The sequence below is a fragment of the Stigmatopora argus genome, chromosome 12 (genome assembly GCF_051989625.1).
Source record: "Stigmatopora argus isolate UIUO_Sarg chromosome 12, RoL_Sarg_1.0, whole genome shotgun sequence".
NCBI lineage: Eukaryota > Metazoa > Chordata > Actinopteri > Syngnathiformes > Syngnathidae > Stigmatopora > Stigmatopora argus.
Genome location: NC_135398.1, coordinates 6,852,762 through 6,877,610, shown reverse-complemented (window position 1 = coordinate 6,877,610; position 24,849 = coordinate 6,852,762). Strand labels below are relative to the sequence as shown.

The 24,849-nt window shown below is 40.9% G+C and overlaps 3 protein-coding genes across 6 annotated transcripts; 1 reads left to right on the top strand and 2 right to left on the bottom strand.

Moving 5' to 3' along the window:
• Positions 1-198: 198 nt before the first annotated feature.
• On the bottom strand, positions 199-7,735 carry LOC144085563 (cyclic AMP-responsive element-binding protein 3-like protein 3-A). Of its 4 annotated transcripts, none has more exons than XM_077614955.1 (10): positions 7,540-7,735; positions 6,091-6,203; positions 4,972-5,233; positions 4,463-4,593; positions 4,067-4,171; positions 3,881-3,987; positions 2,120-2,188; positions 1,325-1,409; positions 995-1,088; positions 199-822 (listed from the first exon to the last, which is right to left on the bottom strand). In XM_077614955.1, the coding sequence occupies exons 2-10, from the start codon at positions 6,175-6,177 to the stop codon at positions 635-637; spliced, it is 1,128 nt and encodes a 375-aa protein (XP_077471081.1). In that variant the 5' UTR covers positions 6,178-6,203; positions 7,540-7,735; the 3' UTR covers positions 199-634. The 4 variants fall into 4 exon arrangements, with proteins under 4 accessions (XP_077471081.1, XP_077471082.1, XP_077471083.1 ...); XM_077614956.1 differs by lacking the exon at positions 7,540-7,735 and adding an exon at positions 7,057-7,101; XM_077614957.1 differs by lacking the exon at positions 7,540-7,735 and adding an exon at positions 7,031-7,060.
• Positions 5,027-20,101, top strand: LOC144085560 (elongation factor 2b). Its single transcript, XM_077614952.1, has 16 exons — positions 5,027-5,244; positions 9,190-9,263; positions 10,179-10,326; positions 11,503-11,717; positions 12,493-12,674; positions 12,742-12,953; positions 16,180-16,358; positions 16,491-16,596; positions 16,692-16,944; positions 17,503-17,698; positions 17,767-17,890; positions 18,011-18,253; positions 18,336-18,689; positions 18,783-18,965; positions 19,316-19,448; positions 19,580-20,101. The coding sequence occupies exons 3-16, from the start codon at positions 10,324-10,326 to the stop codon at positions 19,771-19,773; spliced, it is 2,577 nt and encodes an 858-aa protein (XP_077471078.1). The 5' UTR covers positions 5,027-5,244; positions 9,190-9,263; positions 10,179-10,323; the 3' UTR covers positions 19,774-20,101.
• LOC144085561 (BTB/POZ domain-containing protein 2-like) lies at positions 20,098-24,112 on the bottom strand. The gene is made up of 9 exons (XM_077614953.1): positions 23,549-24,112; positions 23,116-23,235; positions 22,852-23,008; positions 22,669-22,774; positions 22,406-22,603; positions 22,115-22,307; positions 21,647-21,734; positions 21,439-21,585; positions 20,098-21,369 (listed from the first exon to the last, which is right to left on the bottom strand). The coding sequence occupies exons 1-9, from the start codon at positions 24,070-24,072 to the stop codon at positions 21,208-21,210; spliced, it is 1,695 nt and encodes a 564-aa protein (XP_077471079.1). The 5' UTR covers positions 24,073-24,112; the 3' UTR covers positions 20,098-21,207.
• Between the last annotated feature and the right edge of the window lie 737 nt (positions 24,113-24,849).

Below are 24,849 nucleotides of genomic sequence, written 5' to 3'. Positions count from 1 at the left end.
ATTTAAATGCTTCCACTTATACTTTTTTTAATTTTTAGGAAGCCATTACAAGTTATTTTTAAATGACCATGTTGGTCAGGTCTGTGACCTTTGACCTCATGACCCTACATTTGACCCGCCTTTTTCGTTTCATTTTACAAACAAATCCTGCATGTTTGATAATAGTCCCTTTATTCATTCTTGAGTTATCTTGAATAACAAACAGAATTCAGACAAAACAAACATTCACACACATGGACCTTAACTGAATTACAAGAATTTTGTCTCACTAAACTGTCATGGACAACCCAAATCTATTATAACTTTCCAAGAACCATACGCAATATACAGTAATTTCTTTGATACCATAACTCACAATAATGGACAGTATCAAGTACCAATAAGCATGATAATACACTATTGAAAACAGATTTAAATAAAAGGGAATACAAACTCTAGTCATCTTTTTTTTAATATAACATTTTCCAAAACTCGTCACATGACACCTGACCTCTAACCACTTCGGCGTATTATTTATATGAGAATAGCTTGATGATCCCTTGCACGGAGAACGCAGTGGCGAAAGGCAATCAGACTGGCGTCCATTTACATGCTGTGCCTTTTTTCCGTCTCTCCTCATGGGGTACCGCAGACGTTACTGGTTTCTGCTGGACCTGTGATCATCTTGCTGGGATGCCGGCTGCTCCGCCGTGGCCAGATGTTTTAAAAGCTTCTCCGCTAGACTGCTGAAGGACGACACCACGGTCCGGGTTATGGTGAAAGGCGGCCGAATTGAAGGGACCTCCGAGACTTGGTCGACCGACTGCAGGGAGCGAGATGGCACTAAGGACATAGAGGAAGAGATATGGAGCCATGTTTCCATTTTTCTGTCAGTATCTTTGGTGAGCATGATGCAATTTATTTCAATGATTTGTTTTGTTCGTGTGATAGAGGAAAAGACGATTGAAGTGATAGTGGAGGAGGAAGTCCGCAAATCCACGGCCCTGCTACACACCTGATGTCTCCATGTAATCTCCCTGGCTTGCTTTACCATAGGGATCCGGCTTCATATTTGAAGAAATGATGAGAGAGAAGGAAAGCAGCAAAACCTGCAAAGAAATATAAACAGCAAACAAGACGAGGTGAGGCTATTGCAAATTTATTAGATACAGCATACACAAGCTTTTACTTAACGCGCAGTCTGATTTAGATCTAAATGCAGACCACAAACAAAATTGTTAAGTCATTTTGATTGGCACTCCTGCGCCCTGTTGTTCCAAATATTATTTCGATATTCCCTAGAGTGCAGGGTAGGAAAATTAATGTAGATTGCGGCACAACTCACCAGGAGGCAGGTCCCTCTTTGTGTTGTTTTGTTGGAGTTGTTAGGAAAGAGCGCTTGGAGCTGGCTGAGCTGCTCCAGCAGGGTGCTGTCATGCAAAGACACAATAATTATGCTGTGTTATTAAACCAGTCATAAACAATCAAAGAAAGGTGTTGCTGACAACATCTTGGTTGTAAATTCAACAGAGTAGTAGTAGGAAGTAACAAGGCCTAAATATTATTTATGCACCTGTTTATTTATTTATTTTAGCCTCAGTACTTACTGTAGACATTTGTTTTTCTACTTCTTAGTTTGTCAAAATAGGCTTTCTGCACAATAATCTGATTGATAGCATGTTTGTGGAATAAGAGTTAAACACACTAATCAATCTGTCTGAGTTAGTTATCATACGTTGCAATATCACTGGCTACTGTTGACTGAAATAAAGACAAAACTTCGCTGTCCGACGTTAATTCGGCTAAATAGTATGCCTAATATAGCTTTGACAACTAGCATAATCATGGGTTGATATATGCCACAGTTTTTACAGTTAAATTTAATCTAATTAGGTCATTAGGCTGTATTTTCGTTATCATTTCCTCACTATGAAAGATCGCCATTTTGTGTTTCGTCGCTGGCAGCCCAAATGGAATGAAGGTCTACACTGTCAAACTCATTTAAATTTATTAAAGAGAACCACAGCCATCATCCTCAATGACAGTGAAATAATTAATCCTCAAATTCATATCCCTGGTTAGCTACCTGTATTTGTCGATTATGGTCAAATAACGTCAACATTTAACATCTAGGTCTTACTTGTTTGTCTCCTCCAGTTGTTGGATCTTTCTCTGCAGTTGGAGGTTTTGGGCGCTGCACGCAGACATCCTTGGGAAGAAGAAGAAGAAGGCAAACGGAATGAGGCAAAAGGGTATCAAAAATCTCCTGATAGGACATTGCATTGTCCCCCCCACCCCCGCACACAACCCCCTCTTTTTTTCCTTCCTTGCCAATATCTGCTTGAATGTTATCTCTGCAACACCAGCCCTTCTTTCTTTCTGCTTTTGCCTCTTTTGTTTCTCTTCAACCCTCTGACTCATCCGCCATAACGGCCATTTGACCGAGCTGAATCAAGACCGATAGCGACAGTCCGGTGGCGTTTTCTGCCTTAATTACCAATAGAAGCTGAATCGGCGAAAAGAAAACTGCAAAAGTTGAAAATCTCAACAACCGTCATTGAATTGAATTGAATGCTTTTATTGACATTATACAAGCACAAGAGGGGCCTGGCTTTGCCGGTCCCACCTGCTTGGGTGACAAACCCTTTCCACTTTCGAAACAGCCATTGAAGTAACAGAAGGGCCCCCTCTGTTTGTTAAATGTAAAATGCAGCCGTAAAACGTGCCCAACTTAGTAATAGGTTGCTTTTGAGAATGCACTCGAGTGTCCAAAATCGAGGATTTTTATCGATTCTTAGCTACGTGCAGCCATTGACCTGGAAAAAGATAGGCTCTGGAGTGGCAAGGTCAAAAAGTGCAACTTTGGGCTCATTTTTTTGGTACATGGGAAACTTTTAGACAAAAAAAAATGACTTTGCTTATTTAAAGCACCATGAAGACGCAAACATTTGTTTGCGTCCTCATGGTGCTTTAACAGACAAACGTTGACAGACAAAAGTTTCCCATATACCAAAAAAATGAGCCCAAAGTTGTACTTTTTGACCTTGCCACTTCAGATGAATTGGATTTCTATCACTGTTAGTGGCAGCCAATGAGCCCGTGAACATATATTTGAAAAGAGTAATACTCGCTTATGAAGAAATGATCTGAACTAGTTGATGACAAAACGGTGTAGACGTCTAGAACTGGAACGAAGGCCGTTTTTGGCGGCTGGCGGTTGCACGAAACAATACGACACTTAGGATGTTGAAGAAGATATTTGCGGAGGCGTTGATGTGCATCTGAGCAAAAGTGTGAAAGAATAGTATAGGTGGGTGACAAAGGTCGGCTGGTATAGATAGATTACTTTCACAGTACGTTCAGCCTGTGCCTGCAGTGTGACATGATGCATTTACAAATCGTCAACACTTCAAATGCTGTGGCCTGAGTGGACAATTCAATCTCCATTTTTCGATTTCCTGGGGGTTAATAGTCATGAGAGCCAGTGTTAAAATGCATATATATTTTTTAGAGGGCCAAGGAAGTCGAGATAATGCTGCCATTTGCTCATTTTATCAAATGGTTTGGTCATAAAATAAGGCGCTCAATTATTAAACGGGAATTTTGGGAGGAGGCTTGGTCAGAAATGTTTCTGTTGCGGCTCTCTAATGAGTTTTGTTGTTATTAAGTTTCACAAGATGGGCACTTAACATTAATTGGAATAGGGAAGAATCGTTAAGAAAAGTAGTAAGACGTTTGGTGAGGAAATAAGTTTGGAGGTTTTTTGAATGTGAGTTTTCTTGTTAGGAGGATTGAAAGCATTTGTCAAAGATGGTTAGACGGTATTGTTTTATGTGTGAGGGATATTTTGAGAGTTTTTTTGTGAGTGTCAGTTTTTCTAGTACTTTGGATCATCTCGCACCTTTCTTCCAGGCTATCCACATATTCCCTCTTCTTTTTGCGACTCTCTTGAGCCGAGCGCTTGTTGCGTATTTTGCGGCGGATCTTCTTCAAGACACGCTCTTCACACTTGAGAGGAGACGTAAGGAAAAGTGAGTCAAAGTAAATTGCATGCGGTGCTTGTGTGGATTTGGCGCGCTTGGCTGACCTTGGTCAAAGGCATTTCGTTGGGCAAGCTGATTCCTTCTTTTGCTAGAAGTTTTTTCTCATCCTCGTTGAGAACAAGCTTTTGCAGGGGATGCTGCGGCACTCTCTGTCGTGTTAAAATGAAAATAGCGGATACATGTTCAATATCTAATATGAAGAGGGCACTGGATTTCACCGAATTTCCTTATTTCATTTCGTGGCGTAAAATGTGCTGTCTAGGTTTACACCCCTTCAATGGATCCTTAATAAGAAATGTAATTGGATTTCAGGCCTAGGGATTTATTCATCAGATACAATAGATTTTCATGCCAGAAGGAGCAGCACAATTGAATTGGAGCAATTAATTCTTTACATCTATTTTTCAAGAACTAATTTCATGTATCATTTCTTTGCTTACTTTCTCCCCCAGGTTAGATAAGAGCAGGTCCCGTACTGTGAGCTTCTGATTGGTCTCGCTCGTGGAACTTTGATTGGAAGTGAGGTAGTATGTCATGCCGAGTTTCTCCTGGAGGCCATCAGATTCCCACCCTGGGAAAATGGAAGGAGTAAGTGACCATTCAGGTGAATTTTCAAGTCAAAACTCATGTGCTGATTTTCTGTATAATTGCTTTTGTTATCGAGTAAATGTATCTGGAGGAAAATAAATATTTTACGGTCTAAATGAATCTAGTAAATGCATCTTCTTGTACTTTCCCGCAGGGGTGTCAAACTCATTTTTACATAGGCCGCTGTTTTTTTCCTGCCAATTATGTCTGCTACAATTTATCAACTATTTTACATATAATTGGTTCTCAAATTAATCAACTGATAGTCGATGAACATTTCCCTCATTGTGCAAAATCTAACCTTCTGTCCTTTTTAAATTAACAAGGCATCATCCCTTCTAAATTGGAAGTGAAATCCTACCCAGATCAATGTAAACATCCGACGCAATTTCATTTTCAAGCTTATAGGTCGGATGCTGTGCGGAGGTGAGCTGAGGTAGTGTGCCATCCAAGCCAGGAAATGAAGGGCAGATTGGCAGTCGGAGGCCGTCGGCCATCTCGGACACGTCGCTCTCTGGAGTGGCGGGAGACCACGGGGGTGACGTCGAAGCTGAGGACGACTCACTCCCGGCCAGCAGGGTTTCCAAGAAGTCCTCAGTAGCTTTTCCCTCCGGGCTCAGCGTCTGCAGAGAAGGTATGAAAATAACTCAATTTAATTAGCGCTGAGCAATGCTTACTTAGGAAAGTTCAGTCGCCATTCATCGTGGGAGATTTATGGCGATTCATCGCATTCTCTATATGCTATAAGGGTCGCTTTGAAAAAACAAAAAAAATCAAAGGATGGCCAACTTGAAATCCTCTCACTTTTACACGTTTAAATTGACGATCAGGTTTGATTAAAACAAAGATCGGGTTTGTATTGACATCAATAGACGTCCAATCCAATTTGTGTGGGGGGGCTGGCAGCGATCGTTCAATCAGTTAGACATGATGATTCAAAACCTGCTTTTTAAGTTGAAATTTATTTCATGTCCATAACTCTCAATGGAAATGAATGAATTTGTGCTCCAAACAACAAAATAATCTAAAAATATAAGAATATTTCAATACATAATTCATATTTCACTTGGGGAAACAAAGATAATTTCATGTAAAACAAAATTGAGTGGTTTGGGCTTTAAAGGTTTAAATACACATGCTACCTAAATGTAAGTAGCACTGCTATTTTGATACAATTACTCTCACCAGAGATACCATATGGGGGAGGGGCTCTGCAATCAACCAGGATTGTATCAATTAATATGAGTTAACTCACCTAGCCATAGTATTTTTACATTTTAGTAGTTCTGTTCCAACATTGTACCATGACGTAGAAGTTTCATTTTTTTATCAAATGAATCTTTATTCAGGTAACCTTAGAATCCCCCCACAGAAAGAGCCAATTTAAAAGCATATGGCCTTCAGACTATGGTTAATTATGATAGTCTGGTTAGAGTGCCCGTGTTTGTGGCTTACACGGCTGTTTGACAATTGTACTCACGTCATACATGGTAAATGTCCATGACGGGTTGCCATGGCAGCTACCCACTTCATCTTTGGTCCTCAGGAGTAGGTCAATGGCATCCATTGCAAGAAAGACAAATGAGCCCCACTCTTTTGATAAGCACACAGAAATTACATGATAGATTAAATAACAAATGGTTTGGAGTATGGATTGTGGTACTTCATTTTTTTTAAAAATGCTCTTGTATATAAAGAAATGTTATTGTTTTCTTCAAAAGTGAGTACATACCTATGCACATAGGGCCAGCCATCAAAACAACCAAAATAAACCAATAATTTATTACAATATCTTAAGATCAATTAAAAGCCTTAATGTGATTGTGATAAATCTCTGCATGAATGCAACCAGTTTTTTCTTTTTTTTTAAGACAAAAAATATCACAAGATTAAAGATAAACAAAGTGTTTTCTCAAGAATACAGGCTTATTTTTATAAACAAAGTGCTCTTTTCCAGAGTGAATGATTTAAGAACTGTTTTGTAAATTCACTTCACAAAAATTCAATGGGAACATAACTCCCCCCGTCCTTAGTTATGTTTAAGATTTGTAAAAAAGCTGGACTTTTTTGTCTTTAAAAAAAAAAATCCTAGCGTTACATTTATTTTTCAATACAAAAATATCATTTTTTTTGCTCCACTTTCCCTCACTTTTTAGAACTATGTTCTCAACATGTTACAATCTCAGCAGTTGTTGCAAAATGCTTTGGAAAAATACTTGCTGAAAACAATTTTGTGATATTTGTGTAGATTATTGTTTTAAAATAATCCAAAAAAAATTGAAAAATCATGTCATTCCCATTTCCTTGTACGATTTCCAAGTGTTACAACTTTTGATATCTTCTAAAGGAGGGGTGGGCAATTACTCCAGAATGGACCGCGGTGGGTCTCGTTTTTTTTTTGTCCAACCGAACAATATGACCTCTTTTCGCCAATCCAGCGTCTTACAAGTATACTCAGTTGATTGCAGTCTGGTGTTGCTTGTTTCAACAGAAACCTCATTGGTTAAACTGTCAGCACTTAATCAGTTGGAACAAAGACCGAGCCCACCACGGCCCTTTATGGAATAATTGCTCACCTCCTCTTTAAAGTGACTCTTGGAAAGGACAAATCAATTAATGGGTTTTCACACATTTGAAGTTCTTCCAAAACATGTACCTTACATAGAAACTGGGTTATTTCTAAGTTCCCACTATGCAGAAAAAGACCAAAAAAACAGATAATTGCTCAATTTTCTAGTAATTCCAATACTACTTAGTTACCTCATGTTGCCTATCTAAGAATGTATGATGAAATGTTCCCTTATAAAGCCAAAGATTTATTTTTTTTCAACTTAAATTTAGGGGAAACTAAAGTAAAACAAAGTTATTTCCGAATTTTGACTTACTGGTCTGACATCTGTCACTAATTTCACGTCATTCTTGTACTTACCGTTCTCTACTGGAACTCGTCGAAAATAGTTTAGTTCTTCTCTCAAAGTGAAGTGTCACCTTGGCTGCTGACTTTATTCCAACAAACTGACAAAATGTCAAGGAAAGAGCACAGGCGGAATGAAAAAGCCTCGACCCGATCAATACACTCTTGTTTCTTCAGCGCAAATGAAAAGAACGCTCAAGTATGATTCAGAGGACAAAGTTGAAGTTCCATATCACTCATTCTCCAGCTGATCAGTGTCCAATCGAGTGTGTAGTGGAGAGCTCAGCGGGCCAATCACAACAAATTGATAATTTTTCTCGTGGCATAGCTTAGGAAGTTTTATTTTTAGGAGAATAGAAGTACACATAAATGGATAAGTAACTAAATAGTTTATTATTAGGCTTGCTACACATGTAAAGTGCCCTGAGACAACTTGTGTTGTTATTTAGCGCTTACACCAAATACTGCCTTCCATTGACGGTGATACGCGTCCAATCTATTGGAGAGGGGAGGGGCTCGGTCGCTGCCAACCCTCCCAGTTTCACATGGATTGGACGTCCACTACCTTCAATGTCACTGCAAAATGCTTTACATACAAAAATCCACTCACTTTAAGAGTTTTGTTTTTCCTGAATTGATGTGTGATACAGAACAACAATCTTTCTCAGTCAGAACTAATCCACCATGTCTCATCGTTCCTTATCTTTACTGCCTCTATAAAGGCCATCTGTCTCAGGCTTTTATTAAGGATACGCCAAATTAAGGCAGGAATTATATAAGATGTTCAGGAACATGCACACTTGTACAGATGTATTATTGCCTTATTTAACTCTCAAAAGAATGAATTTAAATTTGCAGGCATTAAGTGTTTTTTAAAGTCGATTTTTACATGTTTTGGTTTCTTGTCAAGTCCGAATTTTGATTTATTTCGCAGACAGTTTAGATTGATATAAAGAATGAATTTAAATTCGCAGGCATTAAGTGTTTTTTAAAGTCTATTTTTACATGTTTTGGTTTCTTGCCAAGTCCGAATTTTGATTTATTTAGCAGACAGTTTAGCCGACTATTATCAATAGTAGCATTTGGCAGCAGTTGTATTGAGGAAAAAAATAACAATATGCATAGTTTAAACATTTAATTCACTCATTCTCGCATTCCACTTGTACTATTCATGCCTGTGCTCAAATATTCTTCATTTTTATAAAAACATCTTATTTTTCTCAACATGAGTCACATTTTCTGATTTTTAAAAATGGTCTAAAGTCTTAATTTGAGTCAAAACTAAATATACATCTACAAGAGAGAACTCAAGTTCAAAAACAATTGAAATAGAAGAAAGGTTTCATTTGTTCAAAGTGAGGCTTCATTGTTATTTCCCTAATCAAAACTCATCACATGCCGGTGGCCACTGCATGAACTCAACTTGATCGTCGAGTCTACCGAGCGCTCGTGAGTGCAACGGCTTGCATTAAAATCCGCTCATTATCAGTCCTGTAATGAGCTTAATAACAAGTTGGCACGGTCGTTTTATCTTTATTGTAGCTCTATCTGCAGAGTGAAGCGTCTCAAAGTACACACTGATATGACCTAACCACAAGATGTCAAGTACATCTCTCAATACCAAGAACAAAGCAGTTAACTGATCTTGTCATATTTTTCTCCTAGATGAATGGGCAGAATTTGAATCTCCTTTCAACATTCTTACAGCCTGCTAACAGTTCAACAAACAACATGCACAGGTAGTACTACCTTTTCTTGACAAGGAAGTGAAAATTGAGAAAAAAAGTACATTTAGAAGCGCTATGATTGGATGGATGGTTATCACTAGTCGCCATGCAATGCATCTTGTCTTGCTCTTTTCTATCAATGAGTGATAAATGATGAAATTATCACTTTTTGCACAGTACTGAGGCCTAGGAATTCAATGTCAACCACAACTGTTATGCTTTTGGAAATGAAAGCAGAGTCCCCGTTGTAAGTGTTTGCTTTCTGGAACCTGCTACTCATTTACAAACTGTGACAAAAGACTATAATTAAAAGAACTTTGTATAGAAAAGTGAGGTCGTCCATTATTGGACAGTAGCTAATCATTCCTGGAAGGAGGTTAATTGCGTCGAGTTTTTGGGGAGGCCAGAATTGGTAGACTTTAGCTTCAACATTCAGTAAAAATTGATTTTCTGCTGCGTGTTAATTACTGTTTGATAATAAATAGTTAGATGCTTCATTAGCTCCTCTAAAAAAAGCTATGTTAAAATATGTATGTTTACTCGATACTTACAATACTTGAAATAATCACACTTTTAAAGGTACCAGTTTTTCTGAGGAGTAGATGTTTAGCTTACAACTCCAAAAGGTAAATAGTTTAAAATACTATATTTTCTATTATCAGTATATGCATAATAGGGGTTGCATGAGGTTCGATGAGACATTCAATCAAGGCGAAGTATTTTATTTAAACATGAAAAAATTAAATAGCAGCAATAGATCTTTCCTCCAACTCTTTGATGATGTCAAGCCCATCTTATCTTGTTATTCACTGCCTTCTTCTTGAAAATCAATGGATTTGACGGCTTGACGGAAGTTTGAGGCTTCTGAGAGATTCAATCATGTCCCATCATCACTAGTACTACTTCATTTGTTTCTTCACACACTAGACAGCGAGTGAAAGGCTTCCACCAGCGCCCTCTGCTGCCCCAGCGCCTCTCTGCAGCCTGGCTCAACTACGGCGTCCCTGCACACGCACTTTCCCACCGCGTCGTTTCGCAGCAATAACGTGACGAAGGCACACAAATTGTCACTATGGTGAGTCACTGTCGACTCGTTTTGACTAAATGGACTCAATATTTTAGCTGTCGCGATTTAACAGTAGATAGATTAAAAGAAAAGAAAAGAAATAACCCGCACAATGTGAATGTATGGCCGTTACAAGCCTACGCACATGATTTGTGTATGTACTGATGTGTGCTCGTGTGTTTATGTGATGTATGGACAAGTACGCTTGTTGGCGATGTAATGATATAAAAACAAAAAAACCTTGTCAGGCTGTATCCTCGGCCTACTTTTGGTACTGACGTCAATAACAAAGCATTATTAGATTATATGTCCTATAGCTTTATTGTTCTAATGTAAATATGTTATTGCTAAACAATATCGTGGGACCACCTCGCCATCACTCATACCGTGATTAAAATCGCGATAGTCGGTTGCATAAAAACAGGAAGTAGAGCATACAAATCCCCCAATTGGAGAAGACTTTATTAGCAGTCCCCAAATAAAGTTATCTCCAAATAGGGATGGGTAACTATGTATGTTTTGACTCTCACCACATATTGTGGCAAATTTTTTAATAACCCTTTTTTAATTTTATTGCTCTCAGTAAAGTTATTACTGGTCATGTGATTACCAGTTCAGGATTGAGTCACTCATACCAAATTTGTGATAACAACAAGAGCATTACTTCATTGAGAGGTGACAACAACAACAAAATGCGTCACCAGCTAATCACAAATGTACAAAAACAACTGATTCACGCTCCTTCAAAATGATGCCAATTTTAAATCCAAAAATAAGCAGAAAAATATCAAAGTTACTGTGGGCTCAATGTAAAAAAACATTTTATTTTTAGAGCAACCCTGGTTTGTCTTTCACCGTGACTTGTTGCTAATCAGTTAAGCTTGTTGACTGTAATTAATACTAATAAGCCATATTTTGATTTCATTAAAATGTTGAATTCAAGTTATGTTACATCTGTTTTATGTATAAATATGAACTAATAATTGCTCAGCAACAACCTGCGGTATAAGACGGTCAAACGTTTGTCTTTCTTTGCCAGCCTGATAGATTCAGTTTCAAAATGACTTTCTTTTTATAACTCTACCTTGGAACCGTTGCAAACTTAGTAAACACAATTTTAGAAATGCAGGATTAAACTGCACTTCCATTGGAATGGAATCTAAGTGTGTGTCTGCGCTCCACTAGGTCAACTTCACCGTGGACCAGATCCGAGCCATCATGGACAAGAAGTCCAACATCAGGAACATGTCCGTGATCGCTCACGTGGATCACGGCAAGTCCACGTTGACGGACTCTTTGGTGTCCAAGGCGGGCATCATCGCCTCGTCACGAGCAGGAGAGACTCGATTTACCGACACCCGCAAAGACGAACAAGAACGGTGCATCACTATCAAATCAACGTATGTAAATATGACATGAAACAAACAGCGCACGTTGGATGGCACATTGTTCCCCTCTAAATAGTAGTTTATTTGTGGGAACGTTAGTCATGGTTTATACTGAGAATCAGACAAAATTTTGAGCAACTGACTTTTTATATTGTTTTAATACAAATGGAGAGATAAATAACATTACACGCTATATTGCTATATTCTTTATTTTCTGTGGAGAATTAGTTTGCAGGGGCCTATTTGAAGTTATGCATATTCCTGGAACAGGATTTTCTAAAAAGTCACCATCATTGGGATTGAAACATTATCATTCATTCATAATTCAATTTCACAGTATTCAATAATTCACTATTCATTATTTCTACTCATGATTTCTGCATGCCATATTTTTTAAATGGTGACATTTGGATTTATAATGATGAGAATTGTGAAACGATACATGATTGAACACTCATAAAAAAGAATCAACAGAGATTACGGTTTGGGGGAAAAGGAAATTAATACATTACTGTGAAAACAAACCAAGAAAAATAAAAGATAACAGCATAAAAAGACGAAAAATAAATTGGAAAAATGATGAAAAAAGACAACACTGAAGAATTAATGACAAAAACAAACGCAAGCATCATTTAACCCATTAACTGCCATTGATGCTGTTAAAAAGGGACAAAACGTCTATTGCTCTCAATGTGTTAATCTTGCCAAATCCAGTTTAACACATTAAACTCATGCCTTTCTTATGTTAAAATAAAAATGCAATACAACGCTATCTATGTACTCTCAGGGCCATCTCCATGTACTACGAGCTGGACGAGAAGGACTTGGCCTTCATCAAGCAGTCCAAGGACGGAAACGGCTTCCTCATCAACCTCATCGATTCTCCAGGTCACGTCGACTTCTCCTCCGAAGTCACGGCGGCCCTGAGGGTGACCGACGGAGCTCTGGTGGTGGTGGACTGCGTCTCTGGTAGCCTGCTTGAAAACACTTCCTCCACGCTTCGCCACTTGGGTTCAGCCCTCGTTTCCTCCGGCAGGCGTGTGCGTGCAGACCGAGACCGTCCTGCGGCAGGCCATTGCCGAGCGTATCAAACCGGTTTTGATGATGAACAAAATGGACCGAGCGTTGCTGGAACTTCAGCTGGAGACGGATGAGCTCTTCAGGACTTTCCAGCATATCGTAGAAAACGTCAACGTCATTATTTCTACCTATGGAGAGGATGAAGGCGGACCCATGGGCAACATCTTGGTAAGAAGAACACTTTAATAACTTGTGAACGTGTTAACACTTACATTAGTCTCAGGTAGTGTTCAGTCGTAATCATTCATGTTTTTGTTTTTTTGTAACTCATTCACTGTCATTGACAGCGAAAGACGTCATATCCATTTGAATTAGGATGATTGACATTGAATGATATTTTCAGTTTCATAGATGTCCAATCCATTTTGACTGAGAATCTAATAGTTTTTTTAATCACAGTCAGCGGCAGTCAATGCGTTAATTCATGAAATAGTGTTACAGCAATCGCAACAGTAGAACTGTTGTTTGTCCGTTTTCTTATTAGATTAGATTAGATTAGATAACTTTATTCATCCCGTATTCGGGAAATTTCATTGTCACAGTAGCAAGAGGGTGAGAATACAGACACGGGAAAAGACATTTTAAACATAAATATATAGGAAATAAATGAGTTAATAATTAAATATATAAATAAATAAGCGTGTTGCTGGGAATATATATATATATATATATATATATATATATATATATATATATATATATATATATATATATATATATATATCGTTTTTTAATTTTAAAAAAGCCTAACTATACTGTCGTTTTTTTTAAGAAAAAAGCCTTACTATAATTTGTTGTTGTTTTTTTAAAGAAAAAAGCCTTACTTGGTCGTATTTTTGATACATACGTACATTTGATTTGATTTGATATAAAGGCGTAGCATCCCATAAGACTAGGCTTTCATTTCAAACTATTCCAGAAAATGTAGGTTTTCCTAAAGAGCAAGCTTTCCACAATACTAGTGTCCTACAAGTGCAATCAGTGGATTGCCGTCAGGTGCTTCTTGCAGCCCAACCCCCGTTGCTTCAACTGAGTCCGACCGAGTCTGTGCTGGATGTTTCGGAACAAAATGCTGGCCCAACCCACAGCGGCCCTCGAGGACCCCTGTTGCAGACTCTCCAAGCCAGTCCAAGTCTTTTTCTGGACCTATTGTAAACGTTGGCCATCAAAATGCAGACTTTTGACCATTTTGACTCATTTAAGAGCACCTTTGTTGAATGATATTTTACCCATTTCATTATATGCAGCGGTGTATGATGACACTAAAGGCTTTTGATTTGATGTAAAGGCATAGCATCCCATAAAACTAAGCTTTCATTTCAAACTATTCCACAAAATGTAGGTTTTCATAAAGAGCAAAGCTTTCCACAATACTAGTGTCCTACAAGTGCAATCAGTGGATCGGCGTCAGGTGCTTCTTGCAGCCCAACCCCCGTTGCTTCAACTGAGTCCGACCGAGTGTGTGCTGGGTGTTTCGGAACAAAATGCTGGCCCAACCCACAGCGGCCCTCGAGGACCCCTGTTGCAGACTCTCCAAGCCAGTCCAAGTCTTTTTCTGGACCTATTGTAAACGTTGGCCATCAAAATGCAGACTTTTGACCATTTTGACTCATTTAAGAGCACCTTTGTTGAATATTTCACCCATTTCATTATATGCAGCAGTGTATGATGACACTAAAGGCTTTTGATTTGATGTAAAGGCATAGCATCCCATAAAACTAAGCTTTCATTTCAAACTATTCCACAAAATGTAGGTTTTCATAAAGAGCAAAGCTTTCCACAATACTAGTGTGCTACAAGTGCAATCAGTGGATCGGCGTCAGGTGCTTCTTGCAGCCCAACCCCCGTTGCTTCAACTGAGTCCGAGTCTGTGCTGGATGTTTCGAAAAAAAAATGCTGGCCCAACCCACAGCGGCCCTCGAGAACCCCTGTTGCAGACTCTCCAAGCCAGTCCAAGTCTTTTTCTGGACCTATTGTAAACGTTGGCCATCAAAATGCAGACTTTTGACCATTTTGACTCATTTAAGAGCACCTTTGTTGAATGATATTTTACCCATTTCATTATATGCAGCGGTGTATGATGACACTAAAGGCTTTTGATTTGATGTAAAGGCATAGCATCCCATAAAACTAAGCTTTCATTTCAAACTATTCCACAAAATGTAGGTTTTCATAAAGAGCAAAGCTTTCCACAATACTAGTGTCCTACAAGTGCAATCAGTGGATTGCCGTCAGGTGCTTCTCTTGCCCAACCCCCGTTGCTTCTACACACCCTTTGCCCACCCCCCAGCTAATTGGTGACGGCGAGGAGGTGATCGTTACGATCCGTCCCAAAAAATGGCAAATGAAAAAGCACTATGTAAACGCTAAACGATTATCCCCCCAAGGGAAAAAAAGCCTTACTATACAGCAGGGGTCGGGAACCTTTTTGACAAAGAGAGCCATAAACAATTCATATTTTCAAACATTATTCCTTGAGAGCCATACTCAGAATTTAAAAGTAAAAATACATGAAAATGTGTGCATTTATTAATCATTTCACCATTTTGAAAGTAAAAAAGTCTTAATTCTTTTAAGAATATTTTTTCACTGCTGCTAATCAATGAGTATCAATGAGAGTAAGCATGCAGAAGAGTATAATGAAGAAAAATTATGATTAAAAATGCGCTAAAGATAGTGTCGGCGCCAGTGTGACGCTCTCATTGGTGTGTTCGGGGCTTAGGTGGTCTCTCACCAGCGGTTCCCATATTTTACCACACAGATTAGCAGAGAGCCATATACACCCATCAAAAGAGCCACATATGGCTCCCGAGCCATAGGTTCCCTACCCCTGCTATACAGTGTGCTTGTTTTCTGGGAGTTTCCACTGTTTGTAAATCCAGCTGGCAGTTTTAGCCAGCGGTGATGACAGATTTTAGCTCCTAGATGCCACAAATTAGTCATAATGGTTGGACTCTAGTCATTTTCTCTTCCTAAAAATCCAAAAGTTAATATGTATTTGACTATTTGACTGCGGTTTCAAAGTAAACCATCACACATACACACACACACGCGCGCACAGACCCGCGCGCACAGACCCGCGTGCGCACAGACACGCGTGCGCACAGTCACACTTTTTCTGTTACAAACTGACACCGGCCCCCCATCAGAGAAGGGAAAAGTTATGTGGCCCCCACAGGAAAAAGTTTGGGGTCCCCTGACCTAAAGAGAGGTGCAATTCACAACTGAAGTTCATATATATTTTTATTCTGTGCAAATAGTGACTATATTACCAGTTTACTTAATTGTTGTTTAATTTTGCCCCCTTGAATTATTCTGACTTCTGGTGGCCCAAAAAAAAACACCCCAAATTTTGGTCTCCAAAAGGAATTGAAGGAACTTTTTTTCCCCTCAGATTGACCCTGTTATTGGTACAGTTGGCTTCGGTTCTGGCCTGCACGGCTGGGCTTTCACATTGAAGCAGTTTGCTGAGATGTATGTGGCCAAGTTTGTTGCTAAAGGAGAAGCTCAGATGAGTTCGACAGAAAGGTGTAAGAAAGTCGAAGACATGATGAAGAAATTGTGGGGAGACAGGTAAAAAAGCTTATTTTTATTGTTAGTTACACCAGGGTTTTAATTTTATAATGTACTAATGCAATAGAAGCAGGCATGTATGCAAAAAGCTAAATACTATTTCCCTTTGGTAATAATTCACATTACTTGCAGATATGTTGATCCAAGTACTGGCAAATTCACCAAAACACCCACAGGTCCTGATGGCCAGAAGTACCCTCGCTCTTTTTGCCAGTTTGTTTTGGACCCCATCTTTAAGGTGAAAAGCTACGCTTTGAATGCCTCACCAAGGCTAATTTAAATAAGGGAATGAAAAAGTGGCTCTCAATTTATGGATGCAATTTCTTACAACAGGTGTTTGACGCCATCATGAATTTTAAGAAGGACGAGACGGCCAAACTCATCGAAAAGTTGGATGTCAAGCTGGACGCAGAGGACAAGGAGAAGGAGGGGAAACCCTTACTGAAAGCGGTGATGCGTCGTTGGCTGCCAGCGGGAGAGGCCCTCCTTCAGATGATCACCATCCACCTTCCCTCGCCCGTTACCGCCCAAAAATACAGATGTGAGCTCCTCTACGAAGGCCCGGAAGACGACGAAGCTGCCATGGGTAAGTAAGAGATTGCTAGGAAACAGAAATGGGAAAAAATAATCACATTTTCCAGTCCAGTCGACTTAAAGATGTGTACGTATGCTAAAGAAGAGAGAAGAGTAAGAGTACTAATTAAGTTTTAATTTGCAGGACTAGAAAACTCATATATAGATTTTTTTTTCCACTGCAAAAAGCCATTTCAGGAGAAAAAAAAGGCCAATTTATGAGGTTTCTGGGAGCAAATGCTGCATATTGATGAGAACCGACCTTGATTGGAAAGACAAAAAAATGTAATTAGTATTTTTATTTATATATATTTTTTTCAATTGTTATGTTTGGTGTCTATATAGGATGAATATTGTCTTACTGTTTATAAGACATTCAACATTTAGTCTGAATTTTTTTGGTGCTGATCGGGAAAGAAAATGTGACAAACAAATAGTACTTTTTTTTAAGTATAAAATTGGGAAGCCTCTCTCAGTTAAAATGGATTGGACGTCTAGCAGCCAAAGAGAGCTTCATAACTTCCCTACAATGGCTTCAAGTGTTTACATACAACATATTGTGTGTTTACAGGTGTTAAGAATTGCGATCCCAAAGGTCCTTTAATGATGTATATCTCCAAGATGGTCCCAACCAGTGACAAGGGTCGCTTTTATGCATTTGGCCGTGTGTTTTCTGGATGTGTGTCGACTGGCCAGAAGGTGCGCATCATGGGGCCAAACTTCACACCTGGAAAAAAAGAAGATCTTTACATCAAACCCATCCAAAGGTGAGCAGGTTTATACTCCCAAAATGAATATGGTGTTTTTTCAACATGTCTTTAATATTTGTATCTAGGACTATCTTGATGATGGGCAGATATGTGGAGCCTATTGAAGATGTTCCATGTGGCAACATTGTTGGTCTTGTTGGAGTCGACCAGTTCCTGGTGAAGACTGGGACCATCACCACTTTTGAACAAGTACCTACACGTTTATTGTCATTCGAAAAAAAGTACATGTCTAAGTCTGACAAAAAAAATAATGCAACTCATGGTCAGGAAAATACAGCAAAAAGCAAATGTTACTGTATGCCTCTGCAGGCCCACAACATGAGGGTCATGAAGTTCAGTGTTAGTCCTGTCGTCAGAGTCGCGGTGGAGGCCAAGAATCCCGCCGACTTGCCCAAACTGGTGGAGGGTCTGAAGCGCTTGGCCAAGTCGGACCCCATGGTGCAGTGCATCATCGAAGAGTCTGGGGAGCACATCATTGCAGGGGCGGGCGAGTTGCACTTGGAGATCTGCCTGAAGGACTTGGAGGAGGACCACGCTGGCATTCCGCTCAAAGTAAGGATACTTGAGACACAATGCAGCTTGTTATCTCACTCACGGTCACGTTCCTTACTACTTTTTAATTTTTTTTTTACAGAAATCAGACCCAGTGGTGTCCTACAGAGAAACGGTGACAGAGGAATCCGACCACATGTGCCTCTCCAAGTCTCCCAACAAGCACAATCGTCTCTTCATGAAGTCTCGTCCTTTCCCGGACGGCCTGGCCGAAGACATCGAGAAGGGCGACGTCACGGCGCGTCAGGAGCTCAAAGCTCGCGCGCGTTACCTGGCGGACAAGTACGAGTGGGAGGTAACCGAAGCCAGGAAGATCTGGTGCTTCGGTCCCGACGGAAGCGGGCCCAACTTGCTCGTCGACGTGACCAAGGGGGTCCAGTACCTCAACGAGATTAAGGACAGCGTGGTGGCTGGTTTCCAGTGGGCGACCAAAGAGGTGGCCATTTTCACCTTATCAAACGCTGATATGTTTTTCATCCGGTCGTAATTTGGTGAAATGGTCGACTCGAACATTGGGCTCGTTCTACAGGGCGTGCTGTGCGAGGAGAACATGCGCGCCGTCCGTTTCGACATTCACGACGTGACGCTACACGCCGACGCCATCCACCGCGGCGGAGGACAGATCATTCCCACGGCTCGCAGGGTCCTCTACGCCTGCCAGCTTACGGCTCAGCCACGTCTCATGGAGCCGGTTTACCTGGTAGAGATTCAGGTGGGGATGCAATCTTCAGCTTTCCAATACACATTGTGGTGAGGCCTATTTGAAATCTGACTTAAAGTAACAGCAATTTTATCTTTTATATTTTCATGAATCATTTATCACATGCCCATAAACTGTTCCCAGTGATCTTGATTTGTGAGCTTACGTTTCTATTTTTGCACAAAAGAATTTCAAGAAGCTACGTCATTTTAGTTCAGTTTCATGTTAACGTTCAGGTATGTTGTTAGTTCAACATTGTAAAATGATGTAGTTTGTGCAACATACAAACTCACAAATCGTATTTTGCAGAATGACCAGATTCAACTAATTTTTGGATCTGATGCTGTCATTTGCCCTTTCAGTGTCCGGAAGCAGTGGTGGGCGGGATCTACGGCGTTCTAAACAGGAAACGAGGCCATGTCTTCGAGGAGTCCCAAGTGATGGGAACACCTATATTTGTGGTGAAAGCTTACTTGCCTGTCAATGAATCTTTTGGTAAGTGCTTTAAAAAAAAGTCCTCATAACTCACCGGCTGCTATTGACGGCCATCCCAATGAACCGGTAACGATGAGTGCGAGTCACCACCGAAATGCTAGACCGACCTATCTCATATCATTTCTCTCAAGGATTCACCGCTGATCTTCGCAGCAACACTGGCGGCCAAGCCTTTCCGCAGTGTGTGTTTGACCACTGGCAAATTCTCCAAGGTGACCCCAAAGATCCCAACAGCAAACCCTCCCAAGTTGTGGCTGAAATTAGGAAGCGCAAAGGTCTCAAGGAGGGCATCCCACCCCTGGAAAACTACCTGGACAAATTGTAACAGCTTGGATTTACACGTACGTCCAACTCGCTACATCTAATAATCTTTGCACCCGTTTAAAAGTCGCCACCTACTCTCTTATTGTCGGTTAAGGTGGGCAATATTGCTCGACTTTTCACAAGTGCCTAGGCCAAAGGTTCTGGGGAAAATTGGTGTCAAGTTTTGCGATAACTGCTTGACTTCATCTTTTGGGCTTCCCCATTTAATCTGAAAATGGCTTTACGTGAGTGGCACTGTCAAATCCTGCAATAAGTGATTAGAACACAAGCAAGATTTCAAGCTTACTATTAGACGTCACTGCTCATAATGAATAAAACATTCAACTGAAGCTGAAGTGGCTTTTATTTTATTTTTGGGAATTTATAAAATCAAACCATCATGATTTTCTCAAGTTATACATATTTAATGGAATGGTCTGATTGAAAAAAAATCATTTGCAATCAACCTTCAAACCATATTCAACTGTTACAGTATGAGTACTAAGTTCATGACTTTTTGAAAATAGTCACTTTTGCATTACACACAGTTGACCATGTATCTATGGCAAACTATCATGTATGAAACATTGCATAACATTTTACGCAATGCAGGGAAAGCATTTGTCTTTTCACTGAAGAAGTTGAAATCTGAATTATTTTTATGCCTAATGCAAATTGGGTTGAAAACCTACTTACAAAACCATCCTTTTAACCAACATCACACAAAACAACTTTGTGAAATTTGAGCTCTACGCAACAATTAAATGTCAACAACGACCCGTGCTCACATATTTACAATAAAGTTAGGGAGAAAACAAAAAAACATCCAAAGAGTTAATCTGCATCCATCAAACCACCAAATATTCAAAGGCCAAGAAAGTGCTTTTTTGGATATAGGCAACTACCAAGCAAAGGTACAAGCTTTTGCACTGTAAATTGAACTTACTTAACAAATGGAACTCGTAAAGGTACCGAGGTTTGGTTCGAATATGCCGAGAATCCGTAAAGCCTTTAAAATCTGCAGATGGATGGAAGGGGCAAGTACCTGCTGACGTCAAGTCGTCAAATGCTGGTCTGACTAGTTTGGGTAACATTCAGTGTCAAGCTGATTGTGGGCAACACACAGCCTGGATTTTGATGCTGCCAATGATTTCAGCAGATTTGCCCTCTTTTAATTCTGTTCCGCTCTCAAGTCACTAACGGTCTGGTCATTTTCAGAAAGGTCAAAAGATAGAGAGTGCATCTCGAAGGACATACTACACAAAACACTGTGACCTATCGCCCCGTGGCTATTTGTCTCCCGACGTGGCCGAAAGTAGTGCACCGCAGGAGGAGAAAATATTATGACAAATGAGCCCCAAGATGTGGACGTCGCTCCCAACCCACCCCCAACCCCCGCTGCTTCTAGGCTGTCACATTTCATGGAACATTACTGCCAAAGTCGGAGGTAAGGTGACTATGTGTAGAAGATGACCTCGGGAATCTGTCCGTCCTCCACTGAAGTGCCGTTGTTGTTACCCGCCGCGTAGCAGAAGGTGAAGCAGGTCTTGGTGCCGGTTGTGGATGACTCGTGTGTTATCTTTCGCATTCCCTTTGTCCCGTAGTGAGAGTCGGGGCCCTGTAGGGGAAATAATCCCATAAGTGAAATTGTTAACTGCACATGGACAGGAGATTTGTCAGCGCAAACCTTAAGTGTAGCGCAGGCCGTGTAGTTAACGTTGGGCAGTATCTCCACTGGTTCTTTGAACATGACTCGAAAGGTGTTGGCAGACCCGTCGCAGCTGAAGCCCGTTTCGTTCTGGCCCAGTACAGTGTTGCTGTCCGTATGAATAATCTGGAAAAGGAAGGTGATGCGGTCACTACAGATCACCTTGACATGAAAATGACAAGCGTACCTGAATGTTGACTTGGTAGTCCGTCGGTCCGTGTATGGAGCCGTACAAGCCGAACCCGACCACAAATATCCGTCTGTTTACCGAGAATCTAGGAACGTTTAATATTAGCGTTAGAGAAGATGTGGAGCAGAACGAGGTTGGTGGTCACAATTTGTATTTTCTCAAAAACAACGTCTTAGATTGGCCATTTGTTTATTGTAGGAAACATTTATATATTTGGTTGGACTTGACATCCTTATTATTTTTACAGTATTTTTTTTTAAAGAGATACTGACACTTTTTGACAACCATCTGCATTTTGGGCTTGGTTGTCACTTTTTAAAAGGATGATCTTCTTAAGGAAATTGAAGTGCTTCTTAAATTATGTAAGTATCCTAATACATCATAACGTTACCATGTACAAATATAAATACACAAAGAAAAAAAAAGTGAAGGGCGTAAAAGTTTGAAATTGAACGTGTTCCTCACCGTATGCGATCGCTAGTCCCACTGTAGCCCCAGCGACTCTCCACCTGTCCAAAGCGCGTGATGCTGCACTCCTTTCCACGTAGGCAGCAACGAGGTCGATCGATGAACTCCACGCGAGGTTTAGGGTTCACTGTAAAGTGGAGAAAGAGACTCACCACCTCTCGATCCGATAGGATGCTGGACTGGGCCGGGCCTGAAAAAGACAACAACAACAAAACAAGAATATATATCTCCTCTTGAGTGCTTTCAGAAAAGAATTTAAGGGAGTTGTTTTACTGCGTTTCTGTTCACCTGCAGCAAATTCCTCAATCGTCATGAGTGGGAAGCGGATGAGGGTAAGGGCCTTGCCCAGAACTTTGCGCTTGTTTTCCGGGGTGGGCTGAAGCTGCTGCCTGTGGGCTTCTGCCTCCGCCCAGCGCACCGCAGCTCCAAACAAACGCACCTCCCGCACTCCTAAAGTGTCCCTCTCCAACACGGCGACCAATGTATCTGCAAGGATAGAGAGAGGAGCATATAATCAGCAGAACCAAAGAGCCATGAACATCTAAAAATACCGAGATCAATGTCTGTGAAGCCTTCGGCGGCGAGAGCATCTCCCGTGTTCTTATCAATGTTTTCCAGACAGAGGCTGGCTAGCTGAGGCTCATCAAACAAACGTGCCTGGAGGAAAAAGTTTAAGAAATTAGATGCATGTTTATTACTGCGAAATGGCAGCCATTTGCATTTTGGGGTCTGACCTGCGTGAGCAACATGAAAGCATTGTCTGCTCTCAGGTTTTTCTTGAGGAACTCCACACAGTGTGCCTCCAGTGCTGGGACGGCATACTTTTTAGCAGTATAGAGTGTGGTCATCACCGTCTCTGGCCCAATCTGAACTTCGTCAGAGTACAAAAACCTGCGCGGGATCATAGTGTATCTGTCAGACAGCCCACTTCAAATGGATTGGACATCTATTGCTATCATGCAATGAGTTTGTGTCTAAGCCGTAACGTCGAGCCTTACTTTAGCAGTGCCAGGAACGCGGCTGCTTCCACGTCAGGAAGTTCGATTTCTGTCGACGTCGTTGCCATTCCGCCATTGAACATGGCATCGAACACAGCACTTCCAACAGCCAGAACAAACCTAAAATGTGTCATAACAAACCAATCAGATGAAGCCACCATTAATGTTAACTCATTCACTCATAGATATCAAGTAAAAGTCCATTGTCCTTAGATGTTAGCAATTGGTCCAGTATGAATTTGGCTGCCATTTAAAATTAAAAGAGCAGTTCACATGTATTTATTTCTTTAGTTTCAGTATTTTAAGTTGCAATTTGCAAAGTTACTGAGTGGTGAATGTAAAAAAACGGATGACGATTGAAAGTCGAACGTCTACGTACGTCAATAGTAACCGATGAGTAACGGTATATCAGTGGTAAAAGCGATCATCTTACCGATGTGCAGGTATCCTCTGAACCCCCATTCCTTTGCCCACTAAGAAGTGAACGTCACTCAGCACTTCGTTGTTGAACAGGAAGGCAAATCTCTCTTTCACGGTGCTTTTGGTCGCCTGCCAGTTGTACACCGGTTCTCGGTACACTAACACCGACGCAGCAGCCGGAGTGGCGGCCGGTGCAGCCGCCTGGGTTGCGTTCGACGCCGCGATGGTTGCCATGTTGGACGCCGGGGCGGACATGCCTCCGGTGGCCGCCGAACTGGCAGCGGCCAGCGGTTGGAGCGAGCCCTGGGCGCCCGGTGGAGCCCCGGGGGTCAAAACGCCGTTGCCGTCTGCACCGCCAGGCCCCAGCTGCGGGTTGGAGCGCCGGGTGGCCCCCTGCGCTCCGCCGGCCGAAGCCAGGGCACCACCGTTGGATACCGGCATGGAGAAAATGCTGTTGCTGGGTTGGCTGTTTCCTAGAGGACCGGGGCTGGCGAAATTGAGACACGGAGGCCTCCCACTGTTTTCTCCAGCTGCCATCTTACATGAAGGCTAGGCGTAAACAAGACGTTTCTTCGCGTCGAATATTTCTAGCGGCGTCGACGTCAAAAGGAAACTACAGCGCCCCCTTGCGCGTAGGATGAACTTGAATCGATGTGAACATATTTTACCGTCAGGGAGAGGACCGTTATTCTGTTCCATTTTTTTTGTCAATGTAACATCCATTTTTACTGCTGAAAATGAATGAATTCAATGTTGATTCCTTATTATAGCTTTCATTCTTCCTTCCTTTTGTTTCAAATTTAGCTTTGCTACTGACACATAGTGGATTCATTTAGAATTAACTTTGTAATTTATTTTGGCCAGTGTGAGAGTTTTATTTTTTTTAATTCTCAGTTTTTTCCCCGTTTCTGGTTTGACTATGATATTAAAACTACCTTGTTTTTCTCAGTTGAAATGGATTTGATGTCTATAACTGTCAATGGGAGTCTATGAGTTAAGGCAGGGGTGGGCAAACCAGTCCTCAAGGGCTGCTCCGGGTGCAGGTTTTTGATCCAACCGATCCAGCACCGACAGTTTAGCCAATTAGGTTTCTGTGGAAACAAGAAGCACCTGACTGCAGTCCACTGATTGCACTTGTAGGTACCAGATTGGTGAAAAGGTTTCCTCTTGATAGGTTGGAGCTTTCCCACCACTGTGTTAAGAGCTACCTGCAACCAAATACGTAATAGAGTTACAAGAATATTGCAATATTATTATGGTACTGGAACTAACTGGAGAACAAAGAGAAAATGTCCAGGAAAAGCAAAACCAAAA

Bases quoted from the DNA above. Each gene is read 5' to 3' on its own strand.
- LOC144085563 (XM_077614955.1), bottom strand. From the start codon at position 6,177: ATGGATGCCATTGACCTACTCCTGAGGACCAAAGATGAAGTGGGTAGC. The intron at 4,594-4,971 runs GTAGGATTTCAC...CCATTTTCCCAG, and splicing joins GGATGTTTACATTGATCTGG to GGTGGGAATCTGATGGCCTC. The intron at 4,172-4,462 runs GTAAGCAAAGAA...TTAACACGACAG, and splicing joins TATCTAACCTGGGGGAGAAA to AGAGTGCCGCAGCATCCCCT.
- LOC144085561 (XM_077614953.1), bottom strand. From the start codon at position 24,072: ATGGCAGCTGGAGAAAACAGTGGGAGGCCTCCGTGTCTCAATTTCGCC. The intron at 21,735-22,114 runs GTGAGGAACACG...AAACGTTCCTAG, and splicing joins GGGACTAGCGATCGCATACG to ATTCTCGGTAAACAGACGGA. The intron at 21,586-21,646 runs GTACGCTTGTCA...TTCCTTTTCCAG, and splicing joins ACTACCAAGTCAACATTCAG to ATTATTCATACGGACAGCAA.
- LOC144085560 (XM_077614952.1), top strand. The intron at 12,954-16,179 runs GTAAGAAGAACA...TTTTCCCCTCAG, and splicing joins GACCCATGGGCAACATCTTG to ATTGACCCTGTTATTGGTAC. The intron at 16,359-16,490 runs GTAAAAAAGCTT...CATTACTTGCAG, and splicing joins AAGAAATTGTGGGGAGACAG to ATATGTTGATCCAAGTACTG.